Source organism: Prunus avium, chromosome 1, assembly GCF_965620075.1.
Source record: "Prunus avium chromosome 1, drPruAviu1.hap1.1, whole genome shotgun sequence".
Classification (NCBI taxonomy): Eukaryota; Viridiplantae; Streptophyta; class Magnoliopsida; order Rosales; family Rosaceae; genus Prunus; species Prunus avium.
In genome coordinates, this window is record NC_142284.1 from 2,674,313 (window position 1) to 2,694,244 (window position 19,932).

The 19,932-nt window shown below is 37.8% G+C and overlaps 3 protein-coding genes across 3 annotated transcripts; 2 read left to right on the forward strand and 1 right to left on the reverse strand.

Annotated features, from left to right (window-relative positions):
• Nucleotides 1–947: 947 nt before the first annotated feature.
• Nucleotides 948–6,788, reverse strand: LOC148297145 (uncharacterized). The gene is made up of 2 exons (XM_088247071.1): nt 5,137–6,788; nt 948–5,013 (listed from the first exon to the last, which is right to left on the reverse strand). Exons 1-2 carry the CDS (start codon nt 6,786–6,788, stop codon nt 948–950), a joined length of 5,718 nt encoding a protein of 1,905 aa, XP_088103197.1.
• Nucleotides 6,789–9,574: 2,786 nt separating this feature from the next.
• On the forward strand, nt 9,575–11,671 carry LOC110751252 (1-aminocyclopropane-1-carboxylate oxidase homolog 1-like). Its single transcript, XM_021951688.2, has 3 exons — nt 9,575–10,114; nt 10,600–10,927; nt 11,062–11,671. Exons 1-3 carry the CDS (start codon nt 9,717–9,719, stop codon nt 11,308–11,310), a joined length of 975 nt encoding a protein of 324 aa, XP_021807380.1. The 5' UTR covers nt 9,575–9,716; the 3' UTR covers nt 11,311–11,671.
• A 5,684-nt stretch (nt 11,672–17,355) lies between these two features.
• On the forward strand, nt 17,356–19,006 carry LOC110751333 (1-aminocyclopropane-1-carboxylate oxidase homolog 1-like). Its single transcript, XM_088247137.1, has 3 exons — nt 17,356–17,834; nt 18,173–18,506; nt 18,600–19,006. The coding sequence occupies exons 1-3, from the start codon at nt 17,446–17,448 to the stop codon at nt 18,846–18,848; spliced, it is 972 nt and encodes a 323-aa protein (XP_088103263.1). The 5' UTR covers nt 17,356–17,445; the 3' UTR covers nt 18,849–19,006.
• The last annotated feature ends 926 nt before the right edge of the window (nt 19,007–19,932 follow it).

Sequence of the window (19,932 nt, forward strand, 5' to 3'; positions counted from 1 at the left end):
TGTTTTTTTGTTGACTAAAACCTGATGATCAAATAATGTAAAGGAGTTGAGAGAAATCTTGGCAAATGCAAGGAAAGATGTCTCGGTGAATGTCTATTGGTGTATCATTACAACTGTAGCTTGCGCCCCTAACATCACCCTCCTTACTAGAGAAAGGAAGAAGAAGAAAACAAAACAAAAAGAAGAATTGCTAGAAGACGTTAAGTTTTCTGTCAGTCCAGTTAGGGCATTTGTTTTCATTTTTAATTATGAGTCAATTTAGTCTTTATTTTAAGGATGATATCCCAAGATTAAAGTAATTGGATTAAATTTTAATGAGGTGGAGTGTACTAGATAAAAGTCAAGCAGATCATGACAAAGAAAGTCATGGGTATGAAGTTCTCTCTCACACACATACATAACTAATAATGTCATGGGATTCAAACCTGAGACCCCTGGTCTACAAGATCAGGCTCTTTTCTACTCGACAAGACCCCAGTGGCTTTACCGTTCATTTTGCTCTTGATTTTCTACACCCATTAATATGTTTTCTTTGGGTGATAGTATAAACTAAAGGGGATGAGATTTCTCACACACATGCACACCTAACTAAAATGCCATAGGGTTCAAACTTGGGACCTCTAGTCTACAAGATCAGGCTCTTTTCCACTCGGCTCCCTATTGGCTTTACAGTTCATTTTGCTCCTGATTTTCTCCACCTAATAAAAAGAAGAATTTGTTCGCACTGCACGCACAATAGAACGTTCCAAGAGACTAACAACATACCAAAAGAATAACTCGGAAATAATTTTCTCGGATCTTATTTGAAAGTCCGTTTAAAGAAAATTCATCTCCGACAATAATAACTAAGCGTATGTAATTTTTCTTCTAGTCCAATTAAGCTTGTATATTTTTTTTTTTTTTTTTTTTTTTTGGATGAAAAAGGGGGCGAAGCCCAACAAACAAGCCTAAACAGGACAGACTAGCCGAGATCTAGTCACCCTTGAGGCATCATCAGCCAATAAAGAGCTCACCCAAACAGGAGGAGTCTCGAAGGCAAAAAATCCCAGGTCCACATTGTAGCTCCAAGAGGCAAGACAATCAGCCACACAGTTCTTTTCTCTATAAATGTGTTGCACCACACAATTATCAATTTTCTTCAAGAGATCCCAGCAGCCAGTAAGCAACCCAGCAAGGGGGTGGCACTCAGCCAAACTAGTCATATGAATAAGTTGGGTAGCAATGGCAGAGTCCATTTCCACGACAAGGTGAGAGCAACCCTTAGCCACAGCAGTCTTGAGCCCAAAAAATAACCCCCAAAGTTCTGCTTCCAAGATATTACCTTTACCTAAGTTCACAGTAAAGCCACCACACCAATCCCCCTCAGGATTTCTAATTACACCTCCAGCACCAATCAAGCCAGATGCAGTATTTCTAGTACCATCCACGTTCAGTTTAAGGTACCCAATCGCAGGGGGTTCCCAAGCAAGCATTACTTGGACTTTTTGGACCTTTTGCTTTGGAACATTTGATTGGATCCAATCCTTAGTCGCCGCTAGGATAATTGTCAGAAAGGGAAAAGGCAGGTCAGCATCATCCTTGAAGATATGATGGTTTCTCCACTTCCAAATGAACCAGCAAGTGAAGATAAACACTAAGTTCCAAGGGATACGCTCATGCCATTTAATTTTAGAGCTTATGTTACTTAAGAGCCAGGGTTGAAAGTCAGCAAGGAAGAACTGGGGATTCTGCAAGGGAGATAACATAGAGTTCCAAACCTCACTACCTTTCGTACAGTCCCTGAAAATATGGAGGGCATTTTCAACAGGCCACCCACAAGACTTGCAAGAAGCGTCAGTAGTTAAATGCCTCCTCGCTCTTTGGTCATTGGACAAGACCTTCCCTTGGAAAACCAACCAGAGGAAAATCTGCAATTTAGGGGGGATCTTCAGCTTCCATAGAACTTTCCAGAAAGGGTTGATCCAATCCTCACCTAGAAAGAGAAGTTGATAAGCAGACTTAACAGTAAAAATACCATTGGCAGATGGAGCCCAAATATGAGCATCAGATAAACTACTATCAAAACCAACAGGCACATTAATAATCAGCTGGACCAACTCCTCACTTAGCACACTTCTGAGTTGCTCAATATCCCACCATCCATGCTTGGAAAAAGTGGAGACAGTACAATTTATGTCATCGATGTTGATAGGATTAGTCTGCAGCCATAGAGGCTCATTGGTACACCAAGAGTCCAACCAGAATCTCACACTATTACCATTACCAATTCTCCACCTTAAGCCCTTTCTCAGCAGCTTAGACCCATGTATAGCACCTCTCCAAGTTGAAGAACAATTCTGCAACACAGTCGAGGAGATATCCATAATTGAGTGACCTTTCAGATATTTTTCCTCAAAAATCTTCGCCCATAGGCCTTGGTCATTGGAGTGAAGTCTCCACCCAATCTTGGCTAACAACGCTTGGTTCATATTGGCAGTACTCTTGAACCCCAATCCCCCTTTACTCTTAGGCTTGCAAGCAAGATTCCACTGGCAAAGATGAACCTTTTGTTTTTTCTCGCTGCCCCCCCAAAAGAAATTCCTATTAGCTTTGTCAAGGTCCTCACAAATACTGACAGGCAACTTAACAGTTTGCATGGCATAGTTAGGGATTGCAGAGGTTACTGCTTGCACCAGAGTAGCACGGCCCGCATAAGAAAGCAATTTACTTTTCCATGAGGCCAAACGTTTGTGCACTTTATCCACCAGACTGAAGTAGGTAGACTTATTAGCTCTAGTATGGAGGATAGGCATACCAAGGTACTTCCCCAAGTTATCAGTGAGGGGGGAGCCACATATAAGACTGATCTTTCTGGCCAGCTCCTTACAGGTATTAGGAGAGCAGTAGATAGCAGATTTGTCATAATTGACAGCTTGCCCAGAAGCCTGACAAAACCAATCTAAACAGTTTTTCATAATGCGAGCTTGGGGAACACTGGCTTCAGCAAATAAGATTAGATCGTCTGCAAAGAAAAGATGAGAAACAGATGGGCCAGATTGAGAAGTTTTAACAGGTTTCCAGCCTTTTCTTTTAACAGCATCAAAGATAATATGAGAGAGCTTTTCAATGCATAAGACAAAAATATAAGGAGAGAGAGGGTCTCCTTGTCTTATACCATTACTAGGAGTAAAGGCATCAGTCAGCTCGCCATTAACACACACCTGGTACTTCACAGAGGAGATGCAAGCCATGATGAAATTTGTAAGTCTAGCAGGAAACCCAACTTCCAGGAGCACACCCTGAATAAAACCCCAATTCAACCTGTCATAAGCCTTAGATAAATCGATTTTCCAAGCTATAAAGCCTTTCTTACCCTTAGACATCTTATATTTATGCATAAGCTCCTGCGCAATAAGAATGTTATCAGTTATTTGTCTCCCAGGGACAAAACTAACTTGGTTAGGGCTTATCACCTTTGTCATGATAGGCCTTAGCCTTGCAACGATGATTTTTGAGATAATCTTGTACAAAGTGCAGCACAAGCTGATAGGTCTAAATTGGGTCATAGACTGAGGTTGCTCAACTTTGGGGATTAAAGTTATCAAGGTAGCGTTGAGGTTCACAGGTAAAATACAATCATGGAAAGCCTTGTAAACCATGTCAAAGATATCCTTCGCACATACATCCCACTGATGTTGAAAAAAACCAGCTGGGAAGCCATCCACACCAGGGGCCTTGAGACTCCCAATATTAAAAAGATTATCCTTAACTTCAACAATATTAACAGGATTCACCAATTCACACAAAGTCACGGCATCCAGCCTAGGGAAGAGGTTAGGCAACACAATCCCACCGTGGGGCACATGGGGTTGGTTAAAGAGAGTGGAGAAATACTTAACCGCAAGCGATTTGATGGCATCAGCATCTTCAATCCAGACACCATCCTCATTCTTGAGGCGCTCAATTTTATTTCTTCTCCTTCTGATAATGGTGGTCATATGGAAGAATTTTGTATTTCGATCCCCATCTTGTAACCATTGAACCCTGGATTTTTGTTGCCAGAAAATGGCCTCTTGATCAAGTAATGCATTAAACTCCTTAGTTAAAGAAACATCCAGCTCGCTAAGAAACAGATTAGGCCCATGACATAACATTTTTTGGATCCCAGCAATGCGAGCAAGTAACCGAGCCTTCCTTTGCTTTAAATGCCCAAAGGTAATAATATTCCATTGCTTAAGAGGATTCACTAGGGATAAGGATTTAACAAAGGCAGAATCAGCACCTTGCCCCCAGTTTTTACAAATGAAGTTATTGAAATCCTCATGCTTCATCCACATAGCTTCAAAGCGGAAAGGCCTATGAGTAGGAGAAGGATGAAAGCAAGACTGCATGCAAATTTTAATTGGGGAATGATCAGATTTTGTTCGTGGCAGGTGCTTCACATTGGCCTCAGCAAACTTAGCTCTCCAAGATAAGTTGCAGACGGCTCTGTCAATTCTCTCAAAGATCCTTTTGTTAGTCCAGGTGTACTTAGGTCCAGAGAAACCCAAGTCAACCATAGCATGGTCATCAACCCACTTTTTAAAGCCATTAAGCCTACAAGGATTCCCTCCAATTTTATCATCAAAGTGCAACATTTCATTAAAATCCCCAGCGAGCAACCAAGGAAGATTGTGACAGTCAGCCACAAAGCTCAAGTACTCCCATAACTTCTCCCTTTTAATCCCACAAGGTTTAGCATAGATCGCGGAAAACAACCACGGGACCATACCAGGCCAAGTCACACAGGCAGTAATAACTTGATCATGGGTACCAATAATATCCACATGCACTTTAAGATCATTCCACAGAAGCCATAAACCTCCAGAGAAACCTACAGGATCAACAACCTCAGAACAAGAGAAACCCAAAGATTTAATCATAGATAAAGCCTTCACACCACCAATCCGAGGCTCACAGACAAAGACAATATCCAAATGATGGGTATGGATTAAATCCAGCATAGTAGTTCTGAACTTGGTGCAGGCAGCACCTCTAGCATTCCAACATAAAATATTCATTAAAACCACCAAGCAAAGAGCACGTTACCTCAGGGCTAACCCTTAACAATCAACAATCATGCCTCTAGCAGTATTAGAGGCATTACTGTCTATATACCTATCAGAGTCACTTGTTTGACCTTCAACAATGTCCATCTTTTCATTAGAGGCTTCTCCAAGAGTAGAAGCAGCACCTAAAGCAACAGAGGTAAGCTCAGTGCCAGGCTCCTCTCCAGGCTGCAAATCCGTATCAATTATGTTGGGTGGCTGGTGCCCAAAAATATAAGTCCCTGTCTCATTGTACGAATTCTGGCCACATACCCAATTAGATAATTGTTCATTTACAGAGACTATTTTAGCCGTTCGTTTACCGCCGATCACAGCTTTATTCCTCGTAGCCAAAGCCACATAAGTAGTCTTGAGAGGGTTAGCCTCCTTTTGAGTCACAGCATTCCTATTAGCAATCACATGGTTGCTGTTATTAGAGATGTCATTCAGGGCCTGTCTATGCCCATTGGCATTAGCCTTAGATTTAGTCCACACTTTCTTACCAACACCAGCATTAAAGCCTGAAGAACCAGCTGAAACCAGATGGTTCTTACCTGTCAGAACACCCTCGGTGTCCTCGGCATTGTCCACCAAGTCATCCAGATTTTTGAGAGCATCAAACCGTGAGCCATGAGTTTGAGGACTGCCACTTTTTCCCCCTAGATCTTTCCCAGCAAATTTAGTCTTTCTCCTGGTTGGTACATTCATCCATGGACCTCTCACATTCTCCTCAGAACCGTCAATGATTTCTTTTTCTGTAGCTGTGTCAGTGCCCATTGGCTCTACAGTACTTGTGCTCTGCGCCACCCCAGTCTGATCGGCAACTATAGTTTTCAAAGGGCAATTTTCCCTTTTGTGGCCATACCTCCCACAGAGGTAACAAATGTCAGGGAGCCCTTCATATTCTATGTTATACCACACCTGATTAATCTTCACAAAAGCATCTAACGGCTGTGTTAAATCAAGTTCAACACAGATGCGGGCAAATTTACCTCGATTTTGAGATGTGGTCAGGGTATCAATCTTCAATAATTTGCCTAAGAGGTTTCCAATTCGCTTTAGAGCCCAGATGTCAAAACACTCCAATTGCATAGCAGATACTCGAATCCATGCTGCCATACGAGAAATTTGTGCAGTGGCAGGGCAAAAACCAGACCTCCATTTTTGCATCACCAGATATTGCCCAGCAATGATCCATGGGCCACCAGTCAAAACAAAATTGAGGTCCTCTTCCAGGTCAAATTTCACCACAAAATAGTCATTCACTAAATCAATTAATTTCCATCCCCCTTTCAGACTCCATTTCTGTTGCAGTCGAGCTTGGAGATAATTATAGGTATGCGACCGGCCCAAAAGTTTTATGATTAGCGCATTCTGCCAAGGCTTGCATAACCGGGACATGGCTCGGTCTGAGAACTGGATGCACGGTCCACGTTCTTCTCTCGCTATTGTCACGTCTTCCTCATCATTAAGATCTTCATGCTTATCCTCCAGACCCGTCACATCAATACCCACATTCCTTACCAGGTTGATTTTGCTCATCAACGTATCACGAAAGCTCGTAGGTTCATGATTCAAGGCTGGGTTCATGTCAGTGTTGATTGTTGAGCTCAAAATTGGTTCTGTCACATTCTCACTCTCGTCGTCTCGACCATCCGAAGTTCGGCTGCGTTTGGAGAATCTGAAACTCTTACAGAAGATTCCAGGGGATCCCTCAGTCATCTGTGGCGAATGGATCTTCTTACGAGCAGTTCCTGTTGGTATTGGGGTCTCACAGACCCAGCGGAGTGGCCGAGAGGACCACCAGAAATGGTAGCTCCCAGACCGTGAAAACAACAGTGCAGATCTCACTGGGTTTATCAGTCCGCGCGTGGAGCGCGTTCCTTTCGATGGTATGGAATATTAAGCTTGTATATTAAATTTGAAGGAAGAGTCATAAAGTTTGAGTAGTGGCATGTAGTAACAAAATTTTCTTGGTCACAAAGTAATAAATTACATTACTTTTCTGGAAGTCAAAATTGGCTGTCGGATGGGAGAAAACGTTTTGACTTTAGAACATATAGCAAACTGATGCTGGCACCTTCTAATTGGATGGTCAAGGTTTCCGTTCACTATCTGAAATTGCAATTGCGACGTGTTACAAAGTGAATAAAGGCTTTTTATCGCAAATGGTCCCGAGGTTAGTAAAATTATCATCTTTCATTCTTAATTTTTTTTCTGTGACATTAATAGTCTTTAATGTTACCTAGTACACATCAAAATAGTCCTGCTGTTAAAAACTCTATTAAATTGCTAACATGGAAGGTAAATGGGCGCCACATCTCCAATGACGTCATGACACATGAATAAGATAAAATATATTTTTAAAACCATTATAAAAAATTAATCCTTACAGCCTCCCATCTAAACCTTTTTCCAAATTCACACAAAACCCATCAACCAAAACATCCAAATAATTCAATCTTAGCAGAGGGAGAGGGAGAGGGAGAGTAAAGAGAGAGGAGAGGGAGAGTAGATGGGGATGGAAAAAAAAAATTCAACTTTTTCTTATATTGTTTTAATTTTTAATAGTTTTTCATAAATGTTTTTAATTTTTTTTTAATCTTATCCATATGTCACGACGTCATTGGAGATGTGGAGCCCACTTGCCTTCCACGTCAGTAACTTAACAGAGTTTCTAAAGACTGGGACTATTTTGATGTGTCCTAGGTAACGTTAAGGACTATTAATGTCACAAAAAAAGATTAAGAATGAAATGTGATAATTTCGCAAAACTCAGATACCATTTGAGATAAAAAGTCATGAATAAATTTATAAGATTGATTGAAAATAAATTAGTAGGGAAAATATTGTTGGTACCAGGTATACCTATTATTGATATTTGGTGGTTGGTTTTGTTTGGTCGATATTATTATTATTATAACCTATAATTCTTCAAATACATATAATATAGTATCCGGCCAATACTGTTAAATTTCAGAGAGATGGTCAACAGCTAGCTCACTACTAGCAACACTGATATTATCACAAAAGATCTCAATGATATTATATTAGTAATGGAACCATTCATTTTATGTTATATTTTATTTAGTTAAGTTTGTAAATGTAACTTATATTTTTCAACAGATACTTCTGAACAACACTTTCTGAATATGGCTTGATTATAAGGTGTTGCTTTCTAGATCTTCAATCGAATTCCTGCCTGAAGTATAAACAATTGGAGTAAATAGGGTCGGCTGTATATTATTATATGCAGCCTGTCTTTTTCGTGATAAATAAAATTATTTTTGGCTGCACAGGAAGAGATCTATGTCCTTTTTATCTTTCTTTTTTTATCATTTTGGAATTCTTATGCAGCTTATTTTATATATACAGAAATTCCCTTATACGGATGTCTGAATGTTATTATCATGCGGACACCACGTATTTTTTTATTACGCCTTTTTTCTTTCTTTCCTGTATATTTACAACGTGTGGACATCTATATATATAGCTCTACTTATTAATCACGTACGTTGTTTGATCCAAAAAAGAAAAAACGTTGGCCACAACACGAGCAGATGAGGGGGAGGGAACTGGTGGCCAACTAAGTATCCCAACCATTGATCTGAACACTAGAATCTTCCTTTATATCAAATATGATATATTATTGTACCAGATACTACTGGGGTAGGCAGTTACTTTCTGAATTATGAATTGATTAACCCTTGCTTTCTAGAACTTCAAGCAAATTACCATTCGGAATAGGGACTAAAGTATAAATAATTGAAGTCAATAAGCTTTGGTCCAATGACGTTTTTATTGTCTAATTTGTTGTGCTGACCTTTCTTTTAACAGATTGTTTGCAATTTTGCCAATGTAATGCTCATTACTGTCAATTTTTTTTAATAATAATTTCAGTCAAATTTTTATCTTTAATCAAAATTAGGTGTTTTGGGATATACTCATTGGTGTATAGGCAAATTTAACTACGTGATTATTTGTCAGAATTTTATTTAAATACATGTTTTTAAGGTGCATATGCCTCTACGTAGATTATGGAACTTGTGAAATTCGAAGGATGGGTGGGTCTTTGTCTTCATATTTTTTTAAAACTTACCTTACCTATACACAATCTAGGTAAATTAGGTAACGTACCTTACCTATACACATTATATAGGTAATGTGTCAAACCTATACGGCTACACTAAATTTTTCTAAAAAAATAACGAAAAAATATAATGCTTGATATGGGAACTTGTCAAAACTGATATAGTTAAGTTGTCATCGCTGAGCTAATTGAACACCCGTTATATGAGGAATAAAAGAAAGGCTGAAAAAGAAAGGAGAATCCTGGTCATAGGGCATGAGTTGTAAAAAATTAAAAATACATATTTTGTCATTACAGGCATTGAATTCAAACTTTTGGATTTTGTTTGAATTTTAAAAATAGGTGGATGAATGAATTTTTTGATTTGGAATTCCTGTGCATGCAGCCTATAAATATGTTGCTAGACATTATAGGACAAAGCACTAATTAGCTCCTCCTCCTACAAACTGCCTTAGTAATATCTCCTTTACCCCTCCTCTTCTGCTTGTACTTTCATATAGCTTGTCTACTTGTTAATCACCTACATTGTTTGATCTAAAACCCAAAAAAAAAAAAAAAAAATGGTGGCCGTAACAAGAGAAGATGAGAGGCTGGGAAGTGGTGCCCTCAGTATCCCAACCATTGATCTTAAGGGCATCGATACCAACTCAGTTTTACGAACTGAAGTTGTCGAGAAAATTCGAGATGCATGTGAGAACTGGGGTTTCTTTCAAGTCCAAAACGGAATTCCTGTTGAAGTTTTGGAGAGGATGGTGGATGGGATACGTGAGTTCCATGAGAAGGAGAAGGAGCTTAAGAAACAGTTGGGTTCAAACTCAAACGATTCTGGGAACAAGGAGCAGTATATGTCCAATAATCGCTTTTTCAAATCTTCACAAGGAAACTCGAGGGATTCATTTGTGTGCTATATGGCTCCTGATCCAACCAAACCAGCAGACGAATTACCCTCAGTGTGCAGGTATGCAGGGCAAATTTTTATTTATGTAATATTATAATACACTCTAGTCTAACCATGCATTTAGGGTTGGAGAGAAATTTTCTTTGTGGTGGTAACATGGTAACATGGTGTTACCATGCATTATAACATGAATGAATGAGGACTTTATACTTGGTACAATATTAATAATATATATATACTTATTGTAATAGGGTGAATTGGTAACATCACAAGGCGGGTTTTACATTCGTACATTAAAAAAATCTACGTTTGGCATCCCATATTATTTAGAGAAGGATATGTAATCTGTGGATGTTCTCAGAAAAATAATTTCCTTATAATACATAACTTCAAGGAAGTTGATCCTCTTTTATACATAAACTAAAATATGTACATGACTCCCCTTGCATGGTTAGTTTATAATTTGAACCTTTTATTGTTTTACCATTACTTTCATCATTTGGTAAATGAAATTAATTAGTGAACTTGATGACTTCGAGTTGCAGAGATATAGTGAATGAGTTCTCAAAGCTAGTGAAGGATTTGGGATTTACTTTGTTTGAGTTGCTTTCCGAGGCTCTTGGGCTTAAGCCAAACCAACTTAAGGACGCGTACATGGATTCTGTTGAAGGGCTTTCTATTATGGGTCACTACTATCCACCATGTCCTGAAACAAAATTGACTATGGGCACCGGCAAGCATACTGATGGCAGCTTCATCACCGTACTTTTACAAGATCAAGTGGGTGGCCTCCAAGTTTTGTATGAGGATCAATGGATTGATGTTCGCCCTGTCCGTGGAGCTCTTGTCGTCAACGTTGGAGACCTTCTGCAGGCAAGTTCATTATTACAATTAGATAGCCAAATTTTTTCATTGTATGAAATCTACGTACTAATACCAAACAATAACAAAGATTCTGTATGAATGAAGTTTTAATAAACTGATAATTATGTGTTGTTTTTGTGCAGCTCATCTCAAATGACAAGTTTATTAGTGTTAACCACAGAGTTATCTCGCAGAGTGTAGGCCCAAGAGTTTCTGTGCCAACCTTTTTCAGACCACATGCAGAAAATGCAAAAGCTTATGGACCAATCAAGGAGTTGTTATCAGAAGAAAATCCCCAAATCTATCGGGAAACTAATGTTAAAGATTATCTGAAGCACTACCTCTCAGAACTAGTAAAAGGGAACTCCGCATTAGAACATTTCAAGCTATGAAGGGACAAAAGGGCTTTGCTTTTTGGTTTTGGCTACAATTGTTTGTTGCTCTGTTAGTTTCTCTGTCATCGTTGTCGTTGGTGCCCTCGACTCTGTTGGCTGCAGGCTGTGCCTCTCATCCTACGGCTTGGAGTTTTTAGTGTCATTTTACTTTCTATGTTGGGCCCATTTATTTGGGCGTCTTATTTGTGGTCTAGTTTTGTTGTTGCTTGGTGACGAGTTTGTATGTTGTTGGTGTTGGTCCTCTCTGATTTTTACAGCAGCTTGTGCTTCTCTCTTGTGGTCTCAAACTGTCTGTCTGAGTCAGTTCTTCTTGTTACGTGTATGCCCTTCTAATAAAAGTACTTTTGAAAAGAGAAAAGATATTTGTGAAGTTGATGCCACATATAGTACAACTTTCTTGTAGTGTGTGATGGTTTGGTTTGGTTAATAGGGAAACAAAGAGTATGGCCTATCATTTGAAAAATTGGAATATTTTTTGCTCACCACGTTAATTCAATGTGTACTCTTATCACCCTTCTTAATACGTGACACATGTTCATTGACATAACCATATAGTTAACTCTTTGCTTTGTATTTTTGGAACCATAGTTATACTTATGGACAAGTGTCAAGTGTTGAGAAGAGTGATGATTGTATAACTTGAATTAAAGTGGTGAGCAAAATACTCTCTTAAAAAACAAGGGAATAATGGGCGGATGAAAGAAAAAAAAAGATGATAAAATGATACACTAAAAAAAAGAAGTTCCCAAAATCTACCGGGAAGCTGATTTTTAAGAGTATATGATGCATCATTCCTAAGAAAGATCAAAAGGAACCTGCCGACTATTATAGTACATTTCAAGATATGATGATGCTATCTATTTGTATGTGAAAGTCCAGCATAAAATTTGCTATAAAATAAAATAAAAGACTTTGTTAGTCACCCTTTCAAACTTAAGCTCATCTAAAATCTATTAAAATCTCAACTGAATATATGATGTAGAACATATGGCAAAAGCATTTGAAGATAAGTTGGAGCGTCGTGTGCACAAGGAGACAATCGCGAAGCTGTAGGTTTAGGCCCCGAGCTCATAATCGGGCCCATGACCCATCGTTTCGAAGAGAACATCACAAGTAAAATTCATCGCTTTTCCATCTTTTTCGAGCGTTTGACGTCGCTTAATTAGTAGCCCAAAAAAACATTTTAGTTTTTGAGCTAATTTTTTGAATTTTCCTTCTTCTTCTTTTTTTTCCTTTTTAGATTCCTAGGGTTTCTAATAACTTGAGGTAGTATTTCAACAAACTCTGGCTAAGTTGTTTGGGGTTGTTATTCCTATTATCATTCAATAAATTTGAAATTTTCTAAATTCTGGTGGATTTCAGACTTTGATTCTCTTTGGCTAATCGTTTAATTGTCTTTCGTATTATCATTAACTTAACTTAAAAACAATCTTGATGAAAGAGATATACCTTGAAATAATCAAATCATAATTAACATAAAAATCTCAAAATAATATTTTTCTTTCTAATACTATAAGAGGTGCTACATTCGATTTCCACCCCCTAATTCCTTTGAAAAAAAACCTGAAAATTTAAATAATCAGTGCTAACATACAGTCTTCAAGTTCATTTGTTATCTTTAGTTGCGAATCTATGAATTTTCTTCCGAAGGTTGCCGTGTAAAAGTTCTAAAAACACCTGTCAAATAAAACTAGAAAAGAAAACCACCCATAGCAATGAAATAATGCTATTATCATTCATAATTTATGAATGGAAGAACATTTTTTTATTAATTTAAAAAGTCACTGACGCTATGTATTTTTTATATTATAATAATATAGCGTCATTTATATATTTAATATTTGCCTATATATTTTAGTGTTTCCTTTTGACTGGGTGGTGCTGCTGGCCGTTGTGGCGTTGGAATGGAATGGAAGCGGGGCTGCCGCTTCCGTCTGTTTAAAAAGAATAAAAAATTTAAACCTGGCCAAAACGATAAAGATTTGCTGCCTTGCTGGCCTTCATTCAGAGTTTTCCACAAACAGGTGGCGGGCGTTCCAGCACCAAGTGGTCAAGATGACTGACTTTTGAGGTATAGTGCGGAGGTGGCGTTCGCTTCTCGAGGATTCAACACGTCAAACTTAGGACTCAGCACACTAATTTGAGGTGTTATCCAAAGGGATGAATTGACCCCGCCGTTTTCCCCAACGTGGGTCTTCCTCTGACGATGGCTAATTAATCAGCAAATAACAATAACAAAGTGTCATTTATTATATACCAAGATTTTGTTTCGTGCTAGCTAGTAGTAATAACTTGAACGTAGCTCATCTCTTATGTGTGAAGATGGCTGTGGAATTAATTGGTCAGTCATTCATGCCGGCCACTGAAATGGAAAATGATCTGTAATTTGCCAAAGGGAGGTTTCCTGGTCCAAACTTGAAGATTTGAAGTTTTAGAAAGTTGAGGCTTCCAGTTCGGGATGACATATGTTTGTTGGATGTACTCAGTTGGTATTCGTGATGACATATGTTTTGGGATGTACAAATTCGACTACGTAGTTATTTAATTGTTTTAAAGTTGAAATTAGTGGGTCAAGTTTGTCGATTTTTATCCTATTTTCAAATTTCATAATTTCATGGTTTGAAATTAATTTGTTCAATTCAACCAAAAAAACATTATAATTCTTAATCTCTATAGCTCCCTAATACAAACTATATGTAAATGATTTACCTATACAATCTAGGTAAATTAGTATGAATGCAGTTGAATTGTCAAACCTATACTGGTCTATGAACTTTTCACAAGTCCTCATTTGAGTCCTCAAACTTTCAAATCAATCAGTGTGATCTTTAATCTGTTGGTCCACACATTAGTTTGGTCTCTCTAATTTAAAGTCTCCGATAAATTTTATCATCTGACCAACTTTGAAGGGGTATTACATAAAATACAACTATCTACTGATGAAACAAAGTAAATCTCACATATTTTGCTCAACAATGCTATATGCTCTCCTTGATGAATCCCAATGTGGTACCCTAATTGTAGAGAATATGGCCTTGTGAAGCAAAAATGTGAGTTTGAGGGCTAAAATGACATATATGTAAATGTGGATTAGGCCAGTTGCCTAAGGCAATGTTGACGCCCTCTTGCACCCAAGTTCGATCCCCCTCTCCATACATTAAATTGGTTTAGAATCGTTTTGTACAAAAAGAGGCTAAAATGACCTATATTTAGATGACAACATACCTTTAAATTGAGTCTCCCAATGACATGTGAATTTTAACGGAAGTTTTGTCAAAATGCAACAACAGAGACCAAATTGATGTGCAGGCCAAAATATGAAGGACCACATTGACTGATTTGGGAGTTTGATGACTAAAATGAGAACTTTTAAAAAGTTTAGGATCACTTGTGATAAAAGAAAGACCAAGAAATATATGAATAGAATGCCCATTAAAATATGAGTTAAATAAGTTAAAAGGGAAAGTCTTAAGAGATATTTAGTAGGGTTAATTACTGTAGACGTCCTTGAACTATGTCCCCAGTTGCAATTGGGTCTGTGAACTAATTTTTGTGGCAATGACATCCTTTAATTAGACAATAAGTTGCAATTAGGTCCTGCCGTCCAACTCTGTCAATTTGTCCGTCAAAATGAGGGGTAAAAGCATCCTTTCGAGTCTGAAGAGAAAAACTGAAAAAAGTGAAAAAATAAATAAATTAAAAAAATAAACTTAAAAATATATAATAAAAATAAGAATCCCTCTCTCTTTCCCTCTCTCTCCCTCTCTCTCGCAACCCAACCCCCACCTCCTAAACCCATCTCAATCTTCATCTATAACGTCCAGAAAATCAATTACCCAACAAATATCAAACTTGAAATTTCAATACCCACATCAAATCTCAGCCCCAAATAGCTGAAACTTTATACTTTCAACCAAATCAAATACACCCATAATGGCTACAATTTCAGATCTCAAATAACCATAAACTCTTGGGCAACACATGACAACCTTTGAGATTTGGGGTTGAGAGAGGCCATGGCTTCTCAGAAAGGCCAAAACAGAGTCTGCTATGTCTGGGGATTTCAACTTGACCACCCTGAAATTGCATCTTCTGGGGACAACCCACATGAGTTTATGAGGTAAGTGACTGTGAAATTGTTTTGGGTTGGTGAGATTTCGGTGGTGATGTGAGGGTTTTAGGTCCCCAACCACAAAGCTTCTAGTTTTGCAAGCCAAGTGTGACTCGGTGTCGGGTCGGATCTCGGCGGTGGCGTTAGGGCTATGCATGGTGTTGGCATGCCAGCCGAGGTTGTTTGTGGCGGATGTGGGATTGGGGGCGGCCATGTGCCTGTAGGGGCTGTGCGTGTTGCAGACGGGGCTATCGCTGTACGTGGAGGCGTTCATCCCGGAGGGCTGCCAGAGGCTGCTGGATGTGGTGAACAACAAGTTGATTTTGTTGGGTTTTTTGGTGAGAAAAAAAAAAACCCATTATTCAAAATCAAAATTTGGATTTTTTTTTCTTTTTAATTAGAAAAGGAGGTTAAAGAACCCCAATCTGCAAATGAATGTTTACTATGAGGTTGCGCACCATCCGATCTGCAAATGAAGCTGGCCATCGTGAGGTTTACAACAAGACACAGAGCTGACCATCGTGAAAACTCCAATATACCCCTCACAACAAGAGCACGTGCCGTTCACATGGTCAAACTCGACTGATTCTGTTACGGTAGGACCTAATTGCAACTGATTGTCTAATTAAAGGATGTCATTGCCACAAAAATTAGTTCACAGACCCAATTGCAACTGAGGCCATAGTTCAAGGACGGTTACAGTAATTAACCCTATTTAGTAATATACCCTTTCTTAGCATTGAAACTATAAATAAACCCTATACCATTTAATTTCTATAAACAAACCAAAAAAAAACCCAAAAAATGATAGCTGACCCTATTGAATTTAATTTTGATTATTAAATTACTTTGATACCCTATTGAGTGTTTTGGGCTTTTTTATGAGGCTTTGGGGTTGGGTTTGTTTTAAGAAATTAATGGCAGTTTTGTAATTTAAAAGAAGTTAAAAGCATTTTTGTTATGTTGTAAATGGGCTTTGGGTGTGATTCTAAAGTCCATTTAATATAGGTTTTTTTTAATATAATTTGGGCTCCTATATTGGGTATAATAGTGAATCTCCCAAGTCTTAAAGCATTTACAAATAGGTTTCCTAAACTACAACTTCAAAGATGCTTCCTATTTACATTCTAAAATATAAAGACTGGGAGCTCTTAGTGTCTCCATATAATTAATATTGCTTTATTTTAATAATTTATACATTTATTTAATATTGGCTATTATTTGTTATTATATCACTTTATGTAGATAGGGAGCAATTATGATCAATTAAAAAAGAAACGTCCCCTCAGTTGTAACACAATATTAATTGGTTGCAAAGGCTTATAGCTCAAGTGTTTAAGAGCAGTTACATCTACATCCGACATCTTTTGTTTGAATCTCCCCTAGGTCTATGCCAATATTGATCGCTTGTATTTATATATATATATATATAAATTAAAGCTTTTATGACTCCCTAAATTAGAGAGTATGATTATAGTTAAAATTTTGAATGAGGACATTTATAAATGATATATGGAAATTAATGTTCTAGAATTTGTAAAATTTCTTGTTTAGCTAATCTAAAACTATAATGGATTTAAACAGACAATTTAACGTTTGGTAGTGGTTATATTGGTGGTGGGTTTCTAGTGGTAAGGAGGATTTGTGTCTAGACTTTTTTAATTTTTTAATATTTTGTTGTCAAAAGATAAGAATTTCATCTACAGTAAGAATATTGAAAACCTGGGGCGTCCCACAGAAGAACCTCCCTGTTCGTCCACTCGCAAAAGAGGCTGCCGCGGGCAGCCTTGAATGACCATTTTTTAAGTTGAAAGGGTCTAAATCTGAATCACCATTTTTTATTATTTGGGAATTCCGGTGCAGGGTATATATATATTGCTGTACATTGTTAAACAAAGCACTAATTAGCTCCTCTTACAAACTGCCTTATATTCTTCCTCTTCTGCTTGTATTTTCTAACCAGCGAAAGGCTTTTACTTGTTAATCACGTACGTTGTTTAATCCAAAACCAAAAAAAGAAAATGATGGCCACAACAAGAGCAGATGAGAGGCAGGGAAGTGTTTCCCAGCTCAGTATCCCAACCATTGACCTTAAAGGCATCCATAGCAACTCAGTTTTACGAACTGAAATCGTCGAGCAAATTCGAGATGCATGTGAGAAATGGGGTTTCTTTCAAGTTCAAAACGGAATTCCTGTTGAAATTTTGGATAGGATGCTGCATGGAATACGTGAGTTCCATGAGCAGGATAGTGATCTTAAGAAACAGTTGTGTTCAAAGGATGCTGGGAACAAGGAGCAGTATATGTCCAATAATCGCTTTTTCAAATCTTCACAAGGAAACTCGAGGGATACGTTTGTGTGCTATATGGCTCCTGATCCAACCAAACCAGCAGACGAATTACCCTCAGTGTGCAGGTATACATGGCACCACAAATTAATTAAATTTTTATATATGTAACATTTTATACAGTCTAGTCTTACCATGCATTTAGTGTTGGACAAATTTTCGTACATCAAAAAATTTACGTTTACCCGGTCATTACATGCAAGATAATAGATTTCATGAGAAAATTTATTTCCTTATAATACATAACTTCAAGGAAGTTGATCCTTTTTTATACATAAACTAAAATCTGTACATGACTTTATTCCTGCATGGTTAGTTTATAATTTACCCCTTTCAGTCTTTAACCATTACTTTCATCATTCGGTAAATGAAATTCATGAGTGAACTTGATGACTTCGAGTTGCAGAGATATAGTGAATGAGTACTCAAAGCTAGTGATGGATTTGGGATTTACTTTGTTTGAGTTGCTTTCTGAGGCTCTTGGGCTCAATCCAAACCAACTTAAAGACGCGTACATGGATTGTGCTGAGGGGCTTTCTATTATGGGTCACTACTATCCACCATGTCCTGAAACAAAATTGACTATGGGCACCAACAAGCACACTGATGGCAGCTTCATCACCCTACTCTTACAAGATCAAGTGGGTGGCCTCCAAGTTTTGTATGAGAATCAATGGATTGATGTTCCTCCCACGCATGGAGCTCTTGTTGTCAACGTTGGAGATCTTCTGCAGGCAAGTTCATTATTATAATTATATATATAGCCAACTTTTCATTGTACTAAATCTATCAATACCAAATTATAACTTTGCGTTGTTTTTGTGCAGCTCATCTCAAATGACAAGTTTATTAGTGTTAACCACAGAGTTCTAGCGCAGAGTGTGGGCCCAAGAGTCTCTGTGCCAACCTTTTTTAGACCACATGCAGAAAATCCAAAAGTTTATGGACCAATCAAGGAGTTGTTGTCAGAAGAAAATCCTCAAATCTATCGAGAAACTAGTGTTAAAGATTATCTGAAGTACTACCTCTCAGAACTCGTAAAAGGGAACTCCGCATTAGAACATTTCAAGCTATGAAGGGATGAAAAGGGTTATGCAGGATGTGGGGTCCATTTGTTTGGACCTCTTATCTGTGTTTTAGTTTTGTTGTTGGTTGGTGGTGATTCTGTATTTTGAGTCAATAATCCTCTCCGAGGGTCTCAAATTGTCTGTCAATAATCCTTGTTATTAGCTAATAAAAGTACTTCTTCAAGAAAAATAAATACAGTCGTCAGTCGTGAAGTTGATGCCATAGCACAACTATCTAGTAATTTGTGATTTGGTTGATAGGGAAAGTTACCGCATAAAAATTGCTTATAAAACAAAAGTCCATTTCATGATGATTGTATATTGACTCTTAGATTAGCATACCCAAAAAAATAAAAAATTTCATTTTATTGAAATATAATTAATGCATATGCTTTTGACGCTAACTTAGATCCCGTTTCGGATTATTTTTTTTCACCAAACATTGACTTCACTTTATATTAACTCAGTAATATCGCACTCAAAACCTTACAACCTTAAAACTTCAGTCGCTTTTGGATTGTTCTGTTTCACCAAACATTAGCTTCACTTTATATTAGTTTGATAATGTCGCACTCAAAACCTTGGAACTACAGTCGCTGTCATTTGGTCATGCCAAGGTTCATTAAGATATTTGTAAAGTGGACTAAGGATTTTATTTTATTTTTCAGTGAAAGGAAATGAAAATTTTCATAACCAAATTAAAGAGCATACGACTAATCATGGGAGTCCAATTACAAATTCAGCATAAAATCCAGGGATCAACTAAAACAAAATAAAAACCCAAACAAAACATAAAGGTTCCAGGCCCAACAACAAACAAGGCATTCGATTATTGTTTAATTAACAGTAACCTCTGGGTGTTCAACAATTACTGTAGAGCTTTCTCTATAATCTGGTTGATCCTCACGTTGACTTCAAAAAAGTTTTATAGAGAAAATGGAGGCCACAATAAGCGCAGAATGAACTTGCAACTGGGCTACTTACAGCGACCGCGCAAGTGAGTTAAAACCATTCGAGGATACAAAAGCTGGTGGTGTCAAGGGATTGCTCGATACAAAAATCCCACGTATTTTCTACTCTGCATCACAACATG

Excerpts from the sequence above, each read along its gene's own strand:
- LOC148297145 (XM_088247071.1), bottom strand. The coding sequence starts at position 6,788 with ATGACTGAGGGATCCCCTGGAATCTTCTGTAAGAGTTTCAGATTCTCC. Across the intron at positions 5,014-5,136 it reads CAAACAAGTGACTCTGATAG|AGGTGCTGCCTGCACCAAGT; the intron begins GTATATAGACAG and ends TTGGAATGCTAG.
- LOC110751333 (XM_088247137.1), top strand. The coding sequence starts at position 17,446 with ATGATGGCCACAACAAGAGCAGATGAGAGGCAGGGAAGTGTTTCCCAG. Across the intron at positions 17,835-18,172 it reads GCAGACGAATTACCCTCAGT|TTGCAGAGATATAGTGAATG; the intron begins GTGCAGGTATAC and ends GATGACTTCGAG. Across the intron at positions 18,507-18,599 it reads ACGTTGGAGATCTTCTGCAG|CTCATCTCAAATGACAAGTT; the intron begins GCAAGTTCATTA and ends GTTTTTGTGCAG.
- LOC110751252 (XM_021951688.2), top strand. The coding sequence starts at position 9,717 with ATGGTGGCCGTAACAAGAGAAGATGAGAGGCTGGGAAGTGGTGCCCTC. Across the intron at positions 10,115-10,599 it reads GAATTACCCTCAGTGTGCAG|AGATATAGTGAATGAGTTCT; the intron begins GTATGCAGGGCA and ends TTCGAGTTGCAG. Across the intron at positions 10,928-11,061 it reads ACGTTGGAGACCTTCTGCAG|CTCATCTCAAATGACAAGTT; the intron begins GCAAGTTCATTA and ends GTTTTTGTGCAG.